The 25,101-nt window shown below is 38.7% G+C and overlaps 1 protein-coding gene across 4 annotated transcripts in view; it reads left to right on the forward strand.

Annotated features, from left to right (window-relative positions):
* Positions 1–25,101, forward strand: part of DPYD (dihydropyrimidine dehydrogenase) — a 365,455-nt gene that overhangs the window by 208,567 nt on the left and 131,787 nt on the right. For all 4 annotated transcript variants that reach the window (XM_054212158.1, XM_054212159.1, XM_054212157.1 and 1 more), the window contains one exon: positions 11,230–11,394. In XM_054212158.1, coding sequence (XP_054068133.1) covers positions 11,230–11,394 — 165 coding nt within the window. The remainder of the gene's footprint in view (positions 1–11,229; positions 11,395–25,101) is intronic.

Below are 25,101 nucleotides of genomic sequence, written 5' to 3' on the forward strand. Positions count from 1 at the left end.
AAGTTACATGCTTAATTAGCAGACATTAGAATTCCTGTGTTGGAGCTTTTGTTTGTTTGTTCAATTTCTGTGTCCATACATTGAGTGCAAAATCCTAGATATTGCAGGTTTTAAAGAACCCATTTTCTCATTGTTTGCTGTTTCTGTCAGGGATTTTGTTAGAATTATGAGATTACCTGCAATTCTCTCCCATTTTTTATCTAGAGGAGCTCGTTTTCTGTCATTATGTACCTTGGCTTTTGGTTCATCCCTTTAGGAACCTGCCACTACTGATGCTGTCCCACTGCCTTCTTACAATATTTTGTTTATCAATTTATCAACAGTATTAGAGAAAAAAACCATTGAGTTGTCTCTAACAATGATGTTTGAAAAACTATGTTAATCTTGCCTCCTCTTAAAGCACAAGAAGAGAATCCGTTTGCTTTCTCCTTATAAGCACAACTCCTTTAGTGACTCTCCTAAAGTTGCTGCTGCGAACATGTCATGTAATTCTTCCTTCTCTTTCCTGACTCTTACCTTTTTTTTTTAATTGGATCTTATCTATGTCGGTTCCTGTCTTGTTTTCTTAGATTCATACTTTTAAATTGCCTTTTCCTTCGCATTTCATGGCACCATGCAATAGTGCTTGTCTAGAATGCAGTCTTAAGAATTGCTGCTCCTTTATTTGATCAGTTAAGTACATTTCACAAGTTTTCATCACTGATTTGATGATGATATTCCCTGACAACTGAAAATGGACTAATATTTTTAGATGTCTGTAAAAGAAGTCATCTCTTAAGGCAAGCCAAGTTGTTATGATCTAAATCCACTGGAGTCCCAAGGGGGTAAGCATTATAAACTGGACTAGTATATTTTAATTATTGTGCATAAATTTTCCACCTTTGTGAATGTACACGGGTCCTTAGAAGCCATGCCACAGAAATTTTACTTTAGGATACAGATCAAAAGCTGCAATCCATGTAGATATTTTATTTATCCACGTACTCCTATTTTATTCCATTCTGTTCCCCTCAGATCATCAGCATTGCAACGTTTTGGTTGCAGTGGAGTAATAGAATCCAGTCTCATCATGTTGATCACTTGTGAGCATCTGCTCTGGGTTATTATCCAAAACTGCCTTGTCGATATTTTAGAGAACATAAGTGAGTTACAGATTACAAAGCTTAGGGTTTTCGATGAGGCTCATCAGGTACTTCATCCAAACTCCACAAATAGTGCTTTATTGGTGCAAAAATATAACTTTTAGGAGAGTAAAACTGATTTTTTACACAGGTTCAAGACATTCTATCCTAGTACCCCAGGGATTATCTGTGCTGTTATGATATAGCATTTTTTTTCGTTGTAGATAGTCTCAAGCATCTCACTTCATATCGTCTGAAGCAGTGATTTCTGAAAGATCAGGTTTCTTAGTAGATCCCAGTACACTTCATATAGTACAATGAATAGCTTCATGTCTATTCCTGGAGCTGAGGTAATTTAAAGTTCTAAAGATGGTGCTTTTTTTTGGCATTTTGAACTCTGTGCTTCAATCAAAATGGCAGGGTTGACCATCCGCTGCTTTCTTCATCAGTGACTGTTTTTTATGGGGTTGTCTCCTGATAGGTGCAGAGCACAGTCCAGAAAAAAATGCTGCACTTTGAAGGCTCTGGTAGCTTAATTAAACCAAAAACTAAAAACCTTCAGACAAACCAACATTTGTGCCAAGGAATAATTAGAATTATTTTTTTTTTTTTTGGTTGGAAATTGTATCATTTGTGAAAAAGTTGTGGACAGAAAATTTCTAGAGAGTTTGTAACTAGATGTTCTTTGTGTTTTCTGCCATGCTTTATTGTTATTTCTAATTTTATTTGTTAGCTGTAGAATATCTTTTTTCTTCTGCTACAGCTTATATGCTATTTGTTTCAAACACTGGGAAAGTTTGCTCTTGGGGTAAAGAAATTATATTGTTTCTAAAAAAGAAAAAGAAAACCCAACAAAAATTCCCCACAGCCAAAGCCTAAGGAACCTGCTGATCAGCTTTAGATTTCTTTCTCACAGAACTCTTGGATGTTTAAACATGATTTTCTGTTCTTCTGGCCCCTCTTCGAAAATGAATGAACTGAACATTTTTCTCATCGGTCAGCTAAAGGCAACCATTCATTGATTAGGTAGTTTACTGTATGAAAACCCTGAGATCTAAGAATCCTACGCTGCCAAAACAGATCCAAATGTGAATGTCTGAACACAGATACAACTTTCCTCAAGAACTGTTAAGTCTACTTCTCTCTTCTGTGGGTATAGTTTTTGACCACAATGCAGTTTGACAGCAGAAATTTAATCATGTCCTACTGCTTACACCTTTATCAGAAAACTGATAAAATGTGTCCTCACACTAACATTAGCAAGAAATTTTTCAAATGTCCTTCACATTTTTTTTCCTTTCTCTTCTCTCCCTCCCTCGCTTCCCTGTCTCTCCCAGAGAAACTGATATAAAGCTGATGAGAATTTGGATTTGCTTTGAAAGCATCTTTTGTTCAAAGACTAATTTTAACCTTGTGATAAAGATTGCTTTTTGTATTCTGTTGAATGTGATATCCAGTAATTGTTTGTCAAGGCAAAGTGCTGTAGGACATAGTACATTTTAAAAATGATCTTTTGTAATTACAGTACAAATGTCTTTACATTCTAATGTCTAGAAAACAAGGAAAAATGTCAAAATAAGAAAAAACAGTAAATGTTTTAATTTTAAAGCATTATGGCTTTGTATTATGAAAAGTTTTTAAGAAAACTGTTCAAGCGAATGTAATTGTAAACAAGGATCAAAACTTCATTTTCATGTAAAATATATAACTCAACTAGAAAACATATATTTTTACATTTGGTATAAACATTATAGTTACACTTCCAACTTTTTGTACTTTTACTCATAATTTATATTGCTTTTGTCCTGTATTTTAATCTCCCGGTATGTTATTTTGGGGAGCTTTAGTTTATAAAATTAGAACTTCTAGTCAAACAACCATCATGTATGAGTTAACAAAGACTGAGGGACCGATGTTGTTTGAAGAAGGACAGCGGACCATTTTTACTTGACTTGCGATGAGGATGGGGTTGTCCCAAGATTATTCTAAGGTAAAGAGAGTAAACAAAAATCTTTTTATACTCTAATCTAGTAAGATTATCTAAAGATCTTGGGATTTTGCTATCTTAATCATAAATCATTGGTTAGATGGCCTACTGTCTGAAAATTGTGTTAGTAAGAACAGTGGTGTGCTGAGCAAGCAGCAGTGATAGAAGCTTAAGTAGAAATTAGGTTCAATGTCTGTAAATTTTGAAGTTTCTCATGGGCTCTCACGGTTAAATCTTAAAGCACTAATGAGACAGTATAGAAAAACATCAAATATGTGGTAACTAAATCTCTAACTTGTCATTTGTCTTTCACACAATATGAGTGCTTCAGCAGATTTTCTCCAAAATCCTGACACATTGCTTTTTCCCTTATGGGGCTGCAGTCTCCTGTGCTAACTTACTGATTTGGAAAGCTAGCTTGCTTGCTGGAGCTGTAGTGTTAAATTGGTTTAATAAACTCAAATGGGATAGTTTAATGTTGTGAAAACACTTATGAGGTAACAGTCTATTTTTTTTTAAAAAATAGCTTGCATAACTCAGCTTACTCAGCCTAGAAATAGAGTAGAATATTAAGGAAGATTTACAAGCACTGTTTTTACTCCAGACTTAGGGATATAAGATACGTACAGATTTGGGTACTTCCATCTTTGCAAACACATGACAAACAGCCATTAAAAGACAGATAAGAATATTTTTTTAAGTATCCTTTTTGCCTCTATAGCATACTAGATCTTGTGTGTAAAAGCTGAAGAAGTGTAATTTATAAGTAAGAGCAAGGATCTTTTTCAAGATCTGTTCTGTACTAATGGAGAGATCAGAACATTGATGCTTTAAATCACCAATGTTAACAATCCTGGAAAGCTGAAGAAGTAACAGATTTTTAAATTCAGTTCTTATTTTGGTGAGAGAAAATTGAAAAATAATTATTTTACATCATTTTATCATTACATGCTCTCTTGTCTTCAAGAAAAGGAAAGCAATGAAGAGGAAAGAGAGGGCTAGATCTAGACTTCATTCACAAAAACAGTGAAAAATGGAGGTGTCTTTATGGTACTAAATTTCTCATATCTGGTGGTGGAGAGATTAGAGCAGTTTCTGCATGGTGGGATGTTCTGAGATAAGTTTTTCTGTGAAGGTGGTTTCAGTTTTTAAAAAATGCTTCCGTATTCACTGAAGGAAAGAGAACGGGAGTGTGAGGAAGTGACTTTGCTGAGGTTTTGCACTCATACAAAGAAGAGTAAAGTCTGGCCCAATCCCTCACTAAAATAAAATGCTAAATACAAGTGTTACAAATTCAACAGGCAACATTGTCTGCAACATAACTGTGGTTTGTGCACTTGGAAGGTGCCGATGGCTACGTCAAACCTCCATGGGCAGAAATCATAAGGAAATTTACTTTCCTTGCTCCATAGGCCAGTAAGTCTCACTATATGTTGTAAAAATCCTACTCTAGCAGATAAGGAAACGAGTTGTTAATCTGCATGGTTGTACCGGATGGAATGGTTTTATAGAGGTCCTTGCTGTGCATTTAGCTTCCTGTTAAAAGGAACCTGACAAGCTGAACTGGAAAAAATTCTGATCTTGAGGAAATTTGGGAGAGTAAGTCAGTGCTTTGGACCTCAGAAGAGGAACCCTACAGAAATGTCACGTGTCTCAGCTGAGGTGGAGGAGAGAAGGTGAGGAACAACTCCGAAAGGACGTATAGGAATGGTGCTGTGTGAAGTGGTATTGTTGCTTCAGGTTTCACTTGCCTTTTGTGGATGGTTAAGACTCCAGAAGGGGTGATACTAGACACAGTCTGGCTAGACAGCTGAGTCACAGAAGAGGCAAATCATCACAAGACCTTGAGTGAGAGTTGGCAGGGAATTACGAGGACATAAGTCTGTGATGCTGTTCGTGTCTATGAGGGTGTGCAACAGCAGTGAGCCAGATTTCCAGAATGCTTTAACAACTGCGATATTAGGCAGAAAAGGGCGATGTCTCCTTCTCCATATTTTTCCATAGGTTGAAAGTGTACATCAAGTTCTACTGTAATTAGCGGAAGCTGTAGGGAAAACTGAATCTTGATGTTGGGGTGTTGATGAAAGCATTTAGAAAATAAGCTCTAAAACATTTCACACAAACTGGATTTTGAAATCTTTACAGCCTTTTCAATACATCTTTGAAAATCTGGGGAAAAGGAGTACATCATAATTTGCTTAAATACCTGCATTTTTCAGCTATTGTGCTTTGTTGTTCAAGGAAAGAAGGTGGTATATTGGACATAGTAGACACATTTAGGCTTTTTTTACATTGCAGTTTACTGTCTACTAACTTTAAGTATGCTGTTTTCAGATACTTGACTAAAATTACCTTAATAAGGTAATACCTCTTCTTCAAAAAGAGGCCAGTGTGGCTGCCATGGTGTTCATATTGACACTTAATAAGTAGTAACCCCGGGAACGCAGAGATGCACACTCCGCTTGGCAAGTATAATGCTCGCCCTCCCTAGAAGAAAGAAAGGTCAACTAAATTAACTTTGTAAAAAGTAGTAATCTGCTCACTGTGTTAAATCTTTTTCTCATATTAATGAAAAGAAACTGACAAAGGTCACTAATTCCTATCTGCTTTCATAAGTTAAAGACGAGAAAAGCTTAATTTGGAGTGTGCAGTGACTTTCATTGACTTTGGGGGCCAATGCTGCAAGGCAAATTCTCTGCGTCTCATAGAAGCCTCTCGGAGTGAAGAAAACATGTGTTAACACTTGGTATAGTGTGATTAAATGTATTTTTAAAATCCAAAAATCTTATTCAAAACCTTAATTGTGCTGCAGATATTTACATTGCAGAACACCTGTACTTTCAGGAGTGAATACTTGTACAATAGGTTAATACCGTAAGCAACTTTATTATTTCAAGTGCTCATTAAGATACTATTAGCTGTAATATTTGGGGAAAAATGGTAAAAAAATGCTTCAAGCTCTGCAAATCAATAGAAACACATCAGAGCTTTGATAGGAAAAATCATATAGATTTATGCTTCTGGTTCTTTTTACTATGTTTGCGTAATATAACTACATTAATTGAATAGGCATGAGGCTGTGGTATACCTTTTGGGAGACTGTTTTTATACATTCCTGCAACTGACCTCTTTACACATTTTTCTCCAAACTTTTTTTTTAGTTTCTAGGAGCCATGATTATGAAATAAAAATATGAACCCAGTTAATGAAGAGCTGTCTTCTTAATGCCCCTAAAACAATAACTCTGAGAGAGAGGTGAATGGCTTGATTCATTTCTACGAGTCATTAACTTCCACGCCCACAGATGACAACGTTAATATTCACAATGTGAATTATTTCTCTGCTGATTAGTTTAGGAGAAACAACACAATGAATGTGCTTATCGCAGGATCTAACACAGTGCTGGACTCCCCTTTGGGTCCTTTAAAATTCAAAATGTCCCTGCTGCCCAAACATAACGGTCTCTCTCTCTCAGCTTAAACAGCCTGGCCGTGTTTTTGCAATACAAAATTCCATGGCAATTGTTAACTGCAAATGTGGACAGTGTGAAGCAAAAACAACTTTTAGAGTGAACAGTAAAGCTTGGGCTGATGGATTCATTTGCACCTTTATTTAAATTGAACTGACTAAAAAGTGCCGAGTGTTTGGGCTTTATCTTTAAGATGTTGTCTCAGACCTCCCAGCCCATTAGACTTAAGTAGTTTAGAATGCAATGATCTGATTGCAGAGTTCAGAGATTATTAGAGCAAATGGGGCCTGATCAATGCCTGGGGTCTTGCTTTTTTTTTTTTTTAGTGTGTTGATTAATTAATCAAGAGGAACAGAAATATATGTGTAATGCAAATTAACTCAGTCTCAAGTTACCAGAATACCAGAATTGCTCATAAGCAGGAAAGAGGAATCCAAAAGCAGCAGGATATTGGTGCTTTTATCTGTGTAACACCACTTTCTTAGGTGATGTCCTGGGCTACATGTATTTGAGGGATTGATATTATTGTTTCTGCTGTGCTCTCCTGGGGAAAAGAATCAGCTTTTGAGGCAAAAGAAGAAATTCAGTAACTGAAATATTCATGATTCACAGTTGGTCCTTGATTCTATTTGTTGTCACTGTTTCTCTTCATTTCCATTAACTTCCCCAAACCAAGTTGTTTTGCTGTAATCTAGTACTGAATACAGTTTCCCTAATCCCCAAATCTACATTAATTTGCAAGATTTCCCCACAAAACAAATCAATTTTCTATGGGCTATTCTGTTTACCTCTGCCAATGATTTTTTTAGTCATTTTTTCCATAGCTGTGTCTTTTAGTGTGCTCAGATATAAGCTTTGTTCTCCTCTAGTTGCTCTTTATTGAAAGTCTTCTATCCTTGGTCTTCAGAGTACACGAAAGCTTTGTGCTATTTTTCCCAAGGGCTGTTTATTGCTTCCATCATGTGGGGAGGTAAGGTACTTGGTACTTGGTTCGTTTTGGAGTTTGGGGACATTCTCTTATTCCTGTATGTGGACCTCTACTTTCAACTGCATGCAGGAACCAGACCAACTCATCCGTCAGGTCATCTCTCTTATAGCAGGCAGCTTTTCTTTAGAATCAAAAAAGTTTTCAGGTTCAAACCTTGAAGTACTTCCTGTCAGGCTTCTTACTCTGGTTCCATTTGGCTTTGTATGCACACAGCAATTTTTATTAACATTAAAAGGGTTGTGTGCATAGCTGGGAAAAAAGGAAAAGCTGGGGTTTCGGGAAAGAAAATGAGTGTTGAATGCCAGCATTTGGCCAGACAATTCCTACAAACAGTGAAAATCAGTATTCGATTAAAACACCAGAAGATGATCTGTCACAAACCCCGTGGGCTGGAGCACTATGGCTGCTTCAGCTGCTCTGACCTTACCTGCTGTTTTGGAGACAGCAGTAACAATTGGCCAGCCACAAGAATTGCCCATCTTAGTGAAAGAACCTGTGATACCATGTAAAAGTCACTTTTAAGACTGAAGGATGTGAAGTTGGCTAAGCCCCGCCAATAGATCCTTTGCCTAACTCTCTCCCTGTTTAGCTTTCGTAGACGTGGCAGGAGAGTGAAGAGGAAGATGATGGTAAGGCAAGTTCTGTGCAGGTATTTCACACTCATCTCAAAGAAACAATTTTCGTTTCTGTCACTTGTGTGATTTTATTCTGTGTGTACATAGACAGATTCCTTGAATCATCACATAAGTTATAAATTCCATTTTGTTTCCGTGAACTGTGAGTCTCCTTGTGTCTGGGGCTGTCATGTGCTAACAAGAGACAGGAGAGGTGCCAGCGTGTCAGTCGTTACAGAGTCTCTCCATCTAGCTTACTCTGAGCTAGGAGAGGCAAACAAGGAATGGGATCTTAAATAGGAACAGCATATCCCTCTCAGGAGGAATCAAGACAAAGCAGCCAGGTGGTAATGTTTGTATTTCAAAGCCAGGAAGGATTTTTGGAAGCAGAAGCAGCTTGGTCAGGAAACATAAAGCGATGCATGGACACAGTGGAGGGGTCCTGTGACACAGAGGCAGTGGGGAGGCAGTGGAAGGCGCCATTCGAGGGAGCAGCTGTCTGCTGGTGGGGGACGGGAGGGGAAGGTCCCTGAGCACCAAAGAGGATCTCACAAAATCTCAAGGAAAATTCAAGAGTGAGGACATGTAGGCAGAGAGTTGTATGTGTGTTTACTGTTTCATGTGCCTCTGTGTATCTCCTGTGGACATTAAAGTGAAGAGCGGCTGCTTTTGAGACACTTTGCCAAGTCTGTGTGTTACCTGATTCAACTTGGTGGCATCCTGGAGAGATAAATTGTCCCTCAGATGTCAGCTATGACTGAGTCTGGGAAAGAGCGAGTCAAAGCCACAGGGATTCGGTAGCAGTCGCAGGGTCTAAACAGGGTTCTCTGTTCTTAGAAGAGAGAAGAGATTGCCTGGAGACCCACAGCAGATACAAAAACTTCAGAGTGTTTTCGCGTGGAAGCAGACTGAGGCTTTGTGAGCGTTCCGCAAGAGGTATAATCTAGGCTGTAATATCTCAGTCTTTGAACTCTTACCAGTAGTAAAATGAGAGAGGCTGGAAGAACAACAAAACACGCACATAGGAAGGTAACAAACAGTACCATAGGTGGCTCCAAGCATTGTCAGGCATACACACGTACACATGTGTGGACACGTACACACATACAAGATGAAAATCGTACCACGTACGTCTTATCATAATTTGCACTGAACCTAAAAATAATAGTTCCTAGCAACAGACAGGCTGTTAGCTCAGGCTTAGAGCAGTACTACTGGGGCGGCTTTGCTTCTGACTGCTTTGGAGTCAGAAAAGGGAAACTCATAGTCACTTGCAGCATGGTCAAAGTAACTCCCATCTGTTGGAAAATGACCATGTGCACCCCGTGCTTGCAGGAGTAAGGTCAGATTGCCAGCTTCTAAGTCATTGACTTTGCGTGTTTTCTCATGCTGGATGATGTGATAGCACCGTCCTGTCTGTAGGAACAGCTTTCTGGGATGAAGTCAAAGCACAAGCTCCTCTGAGGCAATTCAAAAGGAGCGAAACACTCAAGAGGATAATATGGAGCAAACTGGTGTAAATGGTTCTTCTGCATAAACTGCAATTTTTGTAATTTTTGGGGGGAGTGAGGGAAGTGTTTTGGTTTGCATGCACTCGGAAAATGTTCTGAATTATTTTTTTTCTGAAAATATAACTTAACTGTTGAGAGGGAGGTGAGGTTTTTGTGATGAAGGGAAAATATTATAATAGGAAAATTTGGGATTGTTGTGCTGTCCATGTTCCAGACTTATTAGGCCTGAAAATAGATGAACTGGGGAGATTACTTTGTGGTGATTTCTATATATGTAAATGGACATATAATTATCTATCAGTATAAAATATTAGTACATATTTACTGTATAATAATTAATTCAACTTTGTAAGCAGATGATTACCTCAAATTTACATACAATGTGAAGAAAAGTCCCTTTATCCTCTGTAACTGCAGCATTTGGCAGATTCAGGAATAAATAATCTTTTGTGGCAAGGGTATGCCTTATCAAACATATGCAGATCAGTGCTAATTAATGCTAATTAAGGTTTCCTGTCTATCTAGTTGGAAAAACGTCCAAATGTTATGAAATCCAGTTAGTATGCCTATTACCCTAATTGTTTTATATGGGATGGTTCTTAATTAAAATATGTAAATTGACCTTAATTGCTATATACTAATGGAGGTTCATGTTATCTCACTAAAAATGACAAGATGGTGAGGAGGGGTACTTAAACAAATAATTCTGATACATTTGTAAATAAATGACCTTTACTCAAAATTATTTTTAATTGGAAATTGGCAAAAGGAACATTTTGCCATCTATGTTTCTCTTTAGTTTTAAATAATGTCAGAATTTATGGTTCTTTGTTAATATAGATACGGTGACATTGCAGCTTAATTAAGACTACTAAACAAGTCAACATTTCGCGTGTTTACTGTATGTTTCAGAATTGTTTGTTAACCTCATGTTGACCTTCAGAAACATCGTGCTTTATAATACTGATCTTAGTTTGCATGATTTTTGGTTTTATTTTTTTATTCTGGTCTCTTTTAGTCATATCATTTCATTTGTGAACTTTTGCTCACTGGTACACTTTTGCTGGTGACTGGACCTCTTACCCTGACTTTTCATCGGAGAGCCTGGGGGGCAGCACATCACCTGTTAGTGTGGGACATGGAATTTGATTGTCTTTGGGGAGGATAGTTCACATGTATGCAGTTACATGACTAAGACCTACACAGGTTTTTACACAAAGTCTTGTTTGCCCTCTACCCAACACAAAAGCTTTAATTAAATAATGTTTTGTATGGCAGTTTATAGGTGCCCCATATTGGCGTTTTCTTGATAGTTTACTTACCATTTCAAACACACAGCAAACATTTTTCTCCTCTGATGTAGAGAATCTAATTAGAGAATTTGCTAATTTAGAGAACTGGCCTATAATTGTAGTTTTTACTCATAGTAACAGTACATTTTTAAAACAACTGATATGTTTTATGTTATTTCATAGGCATAATTGATATATGTATGCTTCACTTTACAAAACCAATCTGAAAGGTTTCACTGTTTTGCAGGATATTGTGACCAATGTTTCTCCGAGGATTGTGCGTGGAATTACTTCAGGTCCTATGTACGGCCCAGGCCAAGGCTCCTTCCTAAACATTGAACTGATCAGTGAGAAAACAGCAGCGTATTGGTGTAGAAGTATTGCGGAACTGAAGGCTGACTTTCCAAACCATGTAAGTACCACTCAGTCATAAAGATGCAACATACTTAAAATCTCCAGCTTATAAATCTGTGAAAACTCACCTATTTAATATTTATTAAATAGAATGCCAATTGCTTTATTGACATACGAGTATGTTACTAAAAAACAGAAAAGCCCATCCAAATAATCTTTATGACAGAAAATTCTGTGAAATGACTGTTCCACAAACAGACAACTGTCATGATTTTTTAGTTAGGCTGATGTTTACATTCGAATAGATAATACCAAGGGAAAGAGCTGATCCCAGTGTGGACGCTTGTTGGTTCTGCTGTGAATGATTTTGTATTTGAGGTGTTTAAAGATATAACTTAAAATAATAATTTTCATTGTGAATTGAATTTGATTATAAAAAGAATCTTTGTTCTTTTCATTCTTAAGCCAAATGTGAAAGATACTTCTAATATTTTTATAAGCAATTGGCTGCTTTAGGAGAAAAAAACCAATACTGACTTAAAGTTAACTTAACTACAAGGATAGAGTTTTGTTAAAGCCATCTTGCCTATGGGGAATATCTGGCTAGAAGGTGATAATCAAAGTTGGGAGCAATGATGCCAGCTAGCTAGCATAAATGATTTTCAGTTACTGTTCTAGTGAATAAGAACAGCGAGGCACTAAGTAAAATTCACCTCAGTCATTATTTTGAATGGATACAGCTAGAAATCCCAGAGCCTACATATCTTCTGTCTTGAAGTTGTTACCTCCGTGGTTCAGCTATGAACAAAATAAGTGAATGTTGCTGAATATATTATTGCATGAAGACAATCAGTTGGCTTTCTTTCTTATTCCTGGAGTTTAAATGTGCACATTGGCAAGTATAAAAATGTTTAAACCCATTGTATTGTTAGTAAAAGTTAAATGCTGCATGTTTAGTATCCTACTTCACTATGGATGGACTGTGTGCTGCTTTGCTGAGGTCCCTGTCACTTTATTTACTGTGACTGGGCTTCATAATAGTGAAAGTCTGAACCGAAAGATAATACTAATTCTCTGATTTCGGATTTTAACATTCTGTGACAAAGTCCTGGATATTGCATGCAGGCAGACTGTTGGACATTTCTGCTGTGGGAATGGTCTCCCATTGCAGTCTTCACCAAAAAACTTTCGCAGCATTTCGTGCTTGAGACCAAACCGTTCTCTTCTGTGAGGAAAAGCGCTAGCAACAATTTCAAAGGGAAAATTTGAATTTTCTGAGACCTAGCCACTTGTGTGGGATGAAGAAGTCTCACTCTTCCATAGTTCCCGGGGTGAGCATCTTCTGATCATCCCTCACTATGTGAGTTATTGCTTTGAGAATGTGCATTCAGCTCCTGCACGTTGGCTGTGGCTGCTGCTGTGGCATCTTTGAGGTTGGTAACGCCTGCGTGGGCACGGGGGAAGCAGCACCCAGCAGTAGACCTTGGCTTTGCTCACAAGGATTTTTAAAATCTGCCTGTGAACTCATCTAACAACTGTCATAATTATAATGGTAAATTTGTTGCTAACAGAAAATGGATTTTTGTTCACTGAGTAGAAGTTTCTTGTTGCTTATTTTGAAATATTCTGTATAATTAGAGCTTGCAGATTTTTTTTTTCCCACCAATTCTTGTTCATTCCTCTAGAAAGCCTTTTTAAACTTGATGGGTTTTGGGGGATTTTATTAAAACCAGAAACAGTTTTTGAGAACTGTTTGGGTGAACTTAATTAACAAGCAAAGAATGACATTTTCTGCTTGAATGAAAGCCAAACAAAGATGAGGACACAAGTAATTACAGTAAAAAACTGCACCTTGTTACAGTAAATATTAAAAACAAATCAAAATTTATACATAAGTACTTTTGCTATGTAATACAAGTAATTTAAGGTAGCGTTTATCTTACAGATGGAAAGGATATGAGCAAAATAGCTACCTCACGACAGCATCCTATCTCATGCCATTAGGAAGAAGCGAACAATAGCATAAAAAGAGCTAAATTCCCCCAACAAAGCCTAAAATTTAAACTAATTTTTGCAAGAGGTAGTGCAAAAGAGGACCACCAGGCACAGTCCAGTGGATAATATCACGTAACGGTGACATGTTGCGTCTGTAGATCAGGAACTAGCATCTCCCTTGTGCTGTCTTCACCCTGTAGTGGGTGGCCTCATTCTTTGGCTCTTCTGACTCCTGATTCTTTCTTGTAGCTTGCAATTATCTCTGACTGGCAGTCTTTCTCAGTCTTCTCTTCTATTACCTTCTCCTTCTGACCCTAAATCCACTTCAGGTGGACTAGGGGTAGACTAGGGCAAAACACGCCACCAGCAGAAACTTGCTTCAGTGCCACTGGCAGTGAATTAAATATTTGTGAGGGTCCAAGCAGAGGAGAAGGCAGAAAGAACAAGTATCTGGATTTTGTATGTTTGCTTGTGAAGTATCATCAAAAGCTTTGATGTTTCAATGTGGGACTTGAGTTAATTTAATATTTAATAATTAAGAAATTAGAAGGTATGCACAGTACAGGCCCAAGATGATTTATTTTTTTATTTAAAATCAGATGCTTCTCCGTTAAAATGATTTGCAGTTAAAAATGGGATTGTTTTCCTTCTAGTACTTCTGTCGTCTCAGCAATTTGTCTGAGACCATTTAAAATATATGGTATTATTCTGTGTTGTTTATTGTTAAATTTTCAAAGGATGCAGTTTTAAAAACACCGTGTCCACTGCTTTCCTACATACCAAGAAAACAACCTTTCAGTCAGAGAGTTGTGAAAGCGAGAAGAAAATTGATCGGTTTGTATTCGTTGTCATCTTTATACTCTCCCAGATACTGTAGTTTTACTTATATTGGCCTCTCTTTCTGATATCCAAACATCTTCTTTACGTGGTTAACTAAGGTGTTTTTTATGAGAATCTATTAAGTATTTGTATTTACATTTTTCTGTCTTATGGTGACCCATAGCATCTGATACCACAGGATTTGTCATTCTGTTTAATTATTAATCGGGAGAAGATGGATTTTTTTTGTTCTTTAGTAGTAGAGACTGAGAATTTGACAGTGAGAAGAGATGGAACAATTATTTTATTTCTTAGGCTTAAATGTAATATTAATATATTGCTTCTGAATTAGTATAAAGCTGACACCTTATTGGCAAATTTTGCATCTCCACTCCCCCCAAAAAGGTTTTTGTAAAGTGCTATATTAATCTAAGGCTCAAGAAAAAAGTGAAAGAAAAATTTCAATAATCAGAATTTTCAGATTGAAATTTAATTACTACTCATTTGAGACAAATGACTACTGAAACTATAATCATGGTTTGGTAGTCCGTTCTCTTTACTACCTGCTGTAGAGGGACATTTGGGGCCAAGGCCAATAAAAGCTATTCCCATGTGACAGAAACATTATCTCAACCTCATAATGAGTAATAGGAAAACTCTCCCTTTCTAAGGCCTGCTTAGATTGCTTTGAAATTGCAGAGGGGCGATTTGGAGGGGGGGAGTGAACAACTGGCTGGGTAGGGGCTTAGCTGCTGACCAGGGTCAACCCACCACAGAAAGAAAATGCATGAAGTTGTCAGTTCGTGTTAAAAAGATTAGACCATAATTTGGACATGCAATATTTGAAGTGCTTTAGATAGTGGGGCAAAAGAACTAATGCCATAACATGTCCTACCTTCATAGTTTATTTACCAAGGAGGTACCTGATTATATGGTACCTATATTTCAGCCAAAATGTGGCTGAAAAGATGGCATTTTATGGTATATTCAAGAAAGCAGTTTGCTTAACAAATATTAAGTTGGCCATGAAGAACTCATGAAGAACTCAATGACTCTGAGTCATTGAGATGGGATCCACTCAAAGGTACTGAGGCAGCTGGAGGAAGTGCTCGCCAAGTCACTTTCCATCATTTATCAGTAGTCCTGGCTAACTCGGGAGGTCACAGTTGACTAGAAGTTAGCAAATATGATGTCCACCTACAGGAAGGGCTGGAAGGAGGATCCAGGGAACTACAGGCCTGTCAGTCTCACCTAGGTGCTGGGGAAGGCTATGGAGCAGAACATCCTGAGTGCCATCATGTGTACAACCAGGACAACCAGGTGATCAGGCCCAGTCAGCATGGGTTTATGAAAGGCAGGCCCTGCTGGACTAGCCTGATCTTCTGTGACAAGGTGACCCACTTAGTGGATAAGGGAAAGGCTGTGGATATTGTCTACCTAGACTTTAATAAAGCCTTTGACGCCATTTCCCACAGCATTCTCCTGGAGAAACTGGCTGCTCATGGCTTGGATGGGTGTACTCTTTGCTGGGTAAAAAACTGGCTGGGTGGCTGGACCCAAAGAGTGGTGGTGAATGGAGTTAAATCCAATGGGCAGCCAGTCACAAGTGGTGTTCCCCAGGGCTCAGTATTGGGGCCAGCTCTCTTTAATATCTTTATCAATGATCTGGACGAGGGGATCAAGTGCACCCTCTGTAAGTTGCAGACGACACCAAGTTGGGTGAGAGTGTTGATCTGCTTGAGGGTAGGAAGGCTCTACAGAGGGATCTGGACAGGCTGGATCGATGGACCAAGGCCAATGGTATGAGATTCAGCGAGACCAAGTGCCAGGTCCTGTGCTTGGGTCACAACAACCCCATGCAGCACTACAGGCTTGGGGAAGAGTGGCTGGGGAGCTGACTGGTGGAAAAGGACCTGGGGACATTGGTTGACAGCCAGCTGAATATGAGCTGGCAGTGGCCAGGTGTCCAAGAAGGCCAATAGCATCCTGGCTTTTATCAGAAATAGCGTGGTCAGCAGGACTAGGGAAGTGATTGTCCCCTGTACTCAGCAGTCATGAGGCTGCACCTCAAGAACTGTGTTCAGTTTTGGGCCCCTCGCTATAAGAACGACATGGAGATTCTGGAGTGTCCAGAGAAGGGCAACAAAGCTGGTGAAGGGTCTAGAGAAGAAGTCTTATGAGGAGCAGCTGAGGGAACTGGGATTGTTTAGCCTGGAGAAGAGGAGGCTGAGGGGAGACCTTATCACTCTCTACAACTACCTGAAAGGAGGTTTTAACGAGGTGGGGGTCGGTCTCTTCTCCCAAGTAACAGGTGGTACAATGAGACAAAATGGCCTCAAGTTGCACCAGGGGAGGTTTCGATTGGTCACTAGGAAATATTTCTTCACTGACAGGGTTGTCAAACATTGGAACAGGCTGCCCAGGGAAGTGATTGAGTCACCATCCCTGGAGGCGTTTAAAAGATGTGTAGATGTAGTGCTGAGGGACATCATTTAGTGGTGCACTGGGCAGTGTTAGGTTAACGGTTGGACTTGATGATCTTAAAGGTCTTTTCCAACCTAAACTATTCTATGGTTTTATATGATCAGGAATGAAAATTGTGCAGGAAAAAAAAAATTCACTTTTATTTTAGCAAAAGTCTACAAACTTTAATCAATAGAAAGTCTCTGGGAAAGTTGAAAATAAAATTATAAAGCTTTACAAGAGAACTTACTGCTGAAATTTTATATTCAGATATTTGACATTAGCTACAAGATGGCCATTATCTGTGCTGGGAACTGTGAATACTGGTAGCAGCAGTACATCTTTGTGTGCCAATAAAACAAGGAGCTGTGTGCACAGTGAAGCTGGCAATCGTGAGAATCATTTTTGGTGATTGTGAGGGAATGGCATATATTGGTGGTAGCACTTGCTTCATCAGAAAAAGCATACAAACTGTTGCTGTTCCTCATCAAAACCTTTTGCTTACCATAGCTCAGCCTTCTCATTTGAGTTGGTAAGTCACCTGCTTACACAGAACCCTGTTCGTCCAGTCTCATAAGCATGTCTATATATCTACACTATCTAGCAGCTGGCCAAATATTTTAAGGTTTCATATTACCCTGAAAGCTCTTTAGCATCTGCACTGGGGAGAACAAGCTTGACGAGAGCAAGCTTTGAAAGTGGTAAAACGCTTCTCTACAGAAAAATGAGAACTGAGGGTTCAGTAAGAAGGTGATGGACACAGTTGCCAGGTAGTCTTTCTCCACCTTCCCAAAAATGTAATTGGTGCCCTGGAGATGATAAAAAAAGTGAGCAAATTCATGAAAAACCTCAATATGATAATTAGTTTGGGTCTGAGCATGTTCAGGAGGTCACAGCAGTACAGATAAAGGACTTTGAAAGAACGCTTAATGAAACAAAATAGATTGCAGGGGAAATGTCATTCCCTACAGGGCTAACAGAAGTCCATCAAAACCAAGCAACTGTCTGAGAAATTTGTACTGCAAGGAAGAACTGGGATCTTGGAAGAAGATGCCAAATTGAATATTTTTCAGTATTGCTATATTAGTATACTGAAGTTTTAAAAGTAAACTTGTTGGCCTCCTAATTGAGCACAAATGAGTTTGGGCTGCTGTATGACTCTAAGGAACGTACACAGGGTACCAGATTGTCAGCAGTGACTCTGATTCTGTGATTCAGATATCAGTGTCGTGACGTGTTGAACTGAGAAACCTCTTCTGCTAGAAACATTAAGTACTTTTGGACCCCCAAACCAAGCTGAAAACTCTTGTCGTCTTAATGTTTGTTCTGCTGCTTGCAGAATGTTGCTGACAGTCTCTCTGACAGTTACTCAGCAGAGATCAGCTTTTCAAGGATGAAACTGTTAAAGATATATTTTTGTTCAACATTTTGTTCAGAATGTCCCAGGAACACCTGTCAGGAGTAGCCATGCTGAAGAGCATGCGAGAACAGATCGCTGGATCCCAGACTGACAACCAGCTTCTTTGTAGCATTGGGTTTTGGGTTGGTTTTTTTAATGTTTTTAAATCTTCTGGAATGGTGTATTTTTTTTATTTTTTTTTAGTCGTGCAGTTTTTTTTCTACCATAGAGGTATGAAATAGGGCAGCCAGTTTTGTTTGGTTTTGGTGTTTGGTGTTTTTTTGTTTGCTGCTTTAGATAACCAAACCAGATTTGTTTTAATTCTACTCTGTGAGGACAGAAATGAGCGGTTACAGAGCAAGAAAAATAGAATTGAACAGGCATAAGTGAGTGCCTTGCCCCTGTGAATGGCATTTGGTGCAGAAAAATGCAATGTTCAAAAAGATTTCCTGAAGTTATGAGTAGAAATAGATTTGCAACAGCAGTAGTATTTGATTGAATAGTTTACATGGAGAGGTTTGATTAGTTTGCCAAAGTGATCTGTGAAGTGGGGTCCTACGTATCAAGCTTATGTGTAAGACCAGCTCTGGTTTTAATAGCAGGTTTCATCTACAGACAGTGAACAACATCTATATGTTTATAAACCTTTTCCCTCTCTAAGTCTGCACTAATAGTAGACCTTTTAATCTGGTTACTGAGAGGAATTGACCAGAATATCTAAAAATTGCTGTAGATCTCCGTTGAGACTTAAAATTAAGGGACATTACGTGGAAAAAAAAATTAAGATATAGAGGAATCCTAGACTTTACAGCTTCACTGTGAGGAGAAGGTCAAAGTTGGATTTCTCACTAGATGTATTAGGAATAATTTGTGTATTTTTGCAGGCATTATTATAGCTTTTACTTTTGATGGGTGTTCAGAGGTCTGTGGGATGTTGTGTAGAGTACATGGTATTTACGTTTCGAGGTACCAGTCACTGACTTGATTCGTGTTATAAAAAGTAGTAGTCTGTTTTACCATTTGGGTCTCAAATTTGAAATACTTGGGAATTTGGAATAGCATTTGTAATACAGGTAATTAGGGGAGGTGAAAGGCAGAACTTTCATCTTCGTCTTTGCAGGAGTCATGGTCAGAAGAAGTGAAGATCAAATTGTCAGCCAGCTGCTCTCCATAAACACCTGCTCTTCCTAGGGCTGTTACAGGTAGCTTTGCCTTTCCGTCACAAAGAAATGATACTCCGTACTCCAAATACCTACTGAGGTGTGCCTCCACGTGGTAAGTCACAGGCATTTTGACAAGCCACAACACCGACGAACTTAGAATAAAAGATTTCTAAGCAACCAGGTAGGGCTGTGCCCACGTGGACCTCACTTGGTACCAACAGCAACCAGTGCAGCGTGGACCTGAGTGGGGAGCGTGTACGCCATGCGTTCTCAGGCCTATCAGAGGACCCTCGCTGGAAGCCCAGATGCTTTTCCGCATGAACTGAAAAGGACAGAGCACAAGGGGAGGGAGCCACAGGCTAGGCTGCCTAGAAGCTTACACACTCCGTATCATGGAAGTGCCCAGCAGTGTAGAACAGCGACTGGGTTCCTTTATCTGAATTTCAGATCCACAAATCACATTAAAAAAACTCCAGAAGTTGTTATTGCTGCAGCTTAAACTTCCCAAAGCCAGCCGTCGTGGATGCTTGGTAGGAGGTGAAAAAACCCACACAGCAGTTGTTAAATTCACCATATGGAAAAGATCCCTTTCACTACAGAAAGCTGGCAGTAGGTCTAGTCCCTTAACATCAGAGGAAATCCTAGCTGAAGAGGGAGGATGAGGTTGGAATAAGACACTCATACTGGTTACCTTGCCCAGGAACTAAACCACTTGGCGCTAGCTAGTGTGGAGCGCAAGAATGGCCAAGACTCCTCAGTTTCCAATGATTAGATTACTGTGGTGTGTGGAAAGGAAGAGGCCTTGGAGCATGGAACATATGACCACCTTCCCTTTTTCTCTTCATTCTTCACCACAAGGAAAAGGGAGGATGGATAACAGTACAGAAGGATGCTTCCTAGAAAAGAAAGAGGAGAGAGCTGACGTGAAATAAGAGCAGACACATTAACAACATACCTCCACCTATTCCAGGGAAGCTTCCACTCTCCCCCATCCTGAGGTTGTTCTCATTGCTCCTGACACTGGTTCAGCTCTCTGTGAGCGAGCAGGATGCATTTTCCTCTCTGCAGTCTAAGGAGGAATTAAAAAAACTCTCTAATTTACACAATGGATTTACACCAGAAGTGCCCGTCTATTTCTGTAGGCACGGCAGTTTCCATTTGCAAAAGCGAGTGAACAAAACCAAAGTCTAGTAACAGAAATGTTGACGCATTTGGTCTTTGAGATCACATTTTCTTATAAGAAAGAAAGTTTTCTGGGAAAGGCTTCTCCACAATGCATAAAAAATGCTCAAGCCTTGTATGACCTAAATACTAATAGAGATGGGACTGAGCTACAAAATATGGTGCTGTAAATTTTAACTTCTTGAGGCTTAGGTGTTAGTAAAAAAAATGAGAAAATACAGGAAAATTCTCATCTATCATCAACATTTTTTGATACTAGTGTTGGCTATAGCAGATCTGCTTGAGGCTTGAAAAGTAGCAGAACTGGCACATGGTCAATGTAACACCTCTCTTCTGGGAGAGATCAGGAGAACTAGAGATCTTAAATCTTCTACCATTATATGCAAATTGGTAGAAGCTCGTCCAAAAAATAGGATTATTAAAAAGAAAAAAAAAAAGAAAAAAAGAGTAAAGAAACTCCTTTTGTACTATGCCACACCTTACAAAAAGTTCCTTGAGGACATCAAGAGAGACTCAGCTGATAAAGCGAGTTTGGGTTTCCGAAAGCATTTGATAGGGTCCCTCACCGAAGGATTTGAAAGAAGTTTAGTTGCCATAAGATGAGAGGGAAGAAACCCACATGAATAAATAACTAGTTAAACATAGGAAACAATGTTAAGGAATAAATACTCAATTTTCACAGGGGATAGAGAGCTCCGGTAAAATTCCCTAGGGATCTGTGCTGTGTTCTGTGCTATTTAAAATGTTTATTAACAATCTGGAAAAGAGAGGGAGTTTCAAGAATGTAAACTTTGCTGGTAATAGTAAGTATTGTAGGGAGATAAAGATGAGAGCTGGCTATAAAGGGTTGTGAAGGATCTTGCGTTACTGAATGACTGTCCAATGAACTGCTAGATAAAATTAAATGAAAATAAATGTAGTATACACATGGGATAAAACAGTGCTAAATTTCTATATACATTGATTGATTCCAAGTTAACTATACTTGGCTTACAGTAGAGAGCACTGTGAAAATCTCAGCTTAATGCTGAATAGCATTGAAATAAAGCATGTCAAACGCAGAATTTCTAGGGACAGAAGAGAGAACAAAGCAAAAACCATCATTACGCCAGTGTATTGATTCTTTTTTTTGCACATTTTGAATACACTGCGCTGTTCAGATTTTTCTGTCTCAGCAAGGAAGCAGTTGGAGTGTAAGCAGAAGGGTGATAGGTGGAAATGAGCAGTAGGAGACACTTCACCACGTGCTGCTGTGGCTGTGGAGCTCATTCGCACAGGGCATTGCTGGTGCCAGAGGTACATAAGGGTTGAGAATGAACTGACTGGAAAAACTGTTTGGAGAAAGCTATGGAGTGCATCACATCTGGCTCAGGGAATTCCTGTGCCACAGATTTCTTAAACTCTGGGAGAGTTTTCAGGGAAATATTACTGTAAGCTTGCCCTAGAGACTTGCTGCTGGTGCGTGTCGGAGAAAGAAGACTGAGCTACGTAACGCATTCCTACGGGTTTACATTGTCGACGCGCAAAGAGCAGTTAGATTTGTACCCAGGATCAGAAACCCTCTCCTGCCTCCCAGTCCTGTCTCAACCTTTGGACCATTGTGCCTGTATTACATTTTGACAACCTGATTAGCATGTAACTACATTACTTGAACTCAAGCTGAGACAAAGATATATTTTGTACTAGTTTGAAATTATGTGCTAAGGGTTTTGTAATTCAAGTGCTGTCTTCAATTTACTGAGATTTGAAAGGCTGCATTTGCAGAGGGTCACCACAGATGATCCTATATATAGAAACACAAGAAAGCCTGCTAAAAATTTACCCAGAGACAATGTCTGTTCATGCGTGTTCAAATGATCATGCAGTACATGTCATGCTGATTGGTCCCAACTGCTACAATATTAATTTCTGTGGTATTCTTCTTCTTATTTTTTTTAAGAATATGGTTATTAATCTGGCAAAGAGGTGGAAACACACACTCTGGCCATCAATTTGAGATAATTTTGTTTTAAGAAAGCACATATCTTTTGCTGGAAACTGCAATTTGTAGCTGAAAATAGAAGCACGTGGTAAATTCAGTGAGATTTTTACAATCAATCTATGATTCAAATGTACGTTTGTGGTGACAAATGGGGACCTTGAGGAGAAATGTGAGAAGATCTTTTATGTTTTGCGCTTGGAAACTAAAGCTTTATTGAGAAACCTGTCAAACTAGTTTAGTGCAGAACTGTACTTTCTTCCTATGCATGTTATGAAGCTGTGACTTATTTTGTTTGTTTTACTTTCACAGCTAAGGTTTGACAAATAGTAAGTAGTTCAGTAAGGCAGAGGACTATTTGTACATACGCTAAGAATATCCTTTTGATTTGGAGAGTGAGTTATTGATCCCTGCAAGAAAAGAACAATTTCCACAGTTTTGTGAGGACTATGAGCACATCTTTAAAACTTTAGCCTTAGGGTAAGAACTAGGAGAAAATTAAAGCAGTTTCTGAAATACTTCACCAGCCATCTCCTAGAAAATGACCCAATCTGCTTGATTATTGGAAAAGACAAACTCCTTAATGGCTAGCATCAGCTGAAGCTGGTTCAGGATGTGCTTTGGCTGTTGCTGCTAAAAATTCCTTTTTTGAAGATATGTGAATGGTCATTAAGCAGCAGTATCGACAAAGGAAATGCACTGAACATAAAGACAGTGTGATTAAAAAGATATTTCTAGAATGTAATTCTGCTGACAGTGACATGAAGAGTTGCATATTTTTGTTCGTCTTATTACGGTTGGAATTTCCTTTTATTTTTCTATGCAGACTATTATTTAGAGAGGAAAGAAAAGCTCTTAAAATCCCCAACTGTCTTCTCAGTTTGGTAAGTTACTGTGTGCACAATAGAGTGCTGCAGAACGATCTGTGAAATCCAGCTGGGTATCAGGCAGAGCATTCATTCTTTCTAGAAATGTCCTCCATAAACTGCAACAAAGGAAGTGGCATCATCCGTTAAAAAAATCTGTACACTAAGATGTCCATTTCACACACCACCACCCCCCCCATCTGTGCTTAAAATAGCAATAACAACCTTGGTGCAGGGCATTTCCTGGCGATTAATAACCGGCCAGGGTTAATGGCCCTCAGCAGTGCCTCGGGCCATCAACTCCTCCCAGCCAGTCATTACTCCCTGGGAAATGCCCTTTTCTGGGTAGTTATTGTTTTAATATTAGGATGTAGAAGTTGCCATTTGATGGGGAGAAAATGACCTTGTGGCAATGTTAAAAAATAATCCCCCAAATGGCAAAATTTTAAAATTATTAACAGTCGACGATCCATCAAAATTAATATCTAAAGTTTGTAAGAATGACAAAATTCCGCTAGCCTTATTACCTGTGCAAAACGTTTATCCCCCTAATACTTCTCCCTAGTTTCCCTTTCATGTTTGTCATTGGCAATTGGGCAAATTACGAAATTTGATATTTTAAAATGCACGATAGCTTTGACATTCATTTATACTGGCTGTGATACAATTTTAGTCTTTTATGAGGCACTCAGTGTATGTGATTTAGATAATTCTGCTTTTTCTCTTTTATATAATGTATGTTACAATAATAATAAGAAAGCAAATTTATACCTGATAAAATTAGTAAGTATATGCTGTTTCTGTAGCCCATATTCTACACTTAATTTCTGTGATGTGGTTTACATTTTAGTCATTCTGCTAGAGCTCTAATGAAGAAAAATATGAAGGCTAGGTCTATATTTAAAAGTCTTGCTCACATAGTTATGTAGGCTAGGAAAACTAAAAATAAAATCGCATCTAACTGCTGTCCTGGCAGAACCCTAGTGTGGATGCAGTTATACCATCAAACAGTTTATTTTTGTTCAGGAGCAAGAGTTTACTTTACTGATATGAATGCCGTCGGTAGTAGGAGAGCTGGCTCTATGCAGACATGTTCTAGCTTAGACAAGAAAGGCAGAGGCACATGCTTGAATCTATCACAATTGGAGCCAGCTCTTCAGTCTGATTGACAGCAGCTGGACTATATCCCAGCCTCCTGTGCTTTCTAGGGAGGGGGGCTATGGAAAGATCTCAAATTCAGAGCGAAATGTGGGAATAAAGTGTTCCAAGATGGTTTTTTTCCTTATCCACTGAGAGGAACATGTAGATTAGCAGAATTCTTAGTGGGCTCTGAACTGATAATCTACACCCTCAAGACTGCTGGTAGCTTCTGAACTTTTTATGCACATCGAGTTTAAGAAGTACAATCATAAACTTTTACATAGTCATGTTCACCAAACTTCTTGTATCTGTCACATTTCCATACTCTAGATCTCTGTTCGACCTGCTTTTATATTTTAATTCCTTATTTATGTTCTGGTTGAAAATGATGACCTGTACTTGCTATTAAGGTTAAGTAGCAACTGCTGAACATGCAAAATCAGGTGGCCAGCAGGACCCAAAGAGCAAAACTCTTTCTCTGTTTTTATAGTGTTAGTCTGATATACTGTTATGTGAACACAGACACGCCAACAAATTACCATGGGATAGCAAATTACTGTGTGTCAGTATGGTGACTGTCCGTGTGCATATTTGTAACTTGCAGCAAATACAAGCTAATTCAAGTTAAAGTTAATTTCTTTAATTTTGGACATAGCAAACTGGACTTGTATTTTAAGGGGTTTGAAAGAGCACTGAAGTAGTTGATTGCTGCAGGTGCGCTGATGGGTGCTAACTCATAAATCAGCAGTAACTTGTTTGT

The sequence above is a fragment of the Rissa tridactyla genome, chromosome 8, assembly GCF_028500815.1.
Source record: "Rissa tridactyla isolate bRisTri1 chromosome 8, bRisTri1.patW.cur.20221130, whole genome shotgun sequence".
Lineage (NCBI taxonomy): Eukaryota > Metazoa > Chordata > Aves > Charadriiformes > Laridae > Rissa > Rissa tridactyla.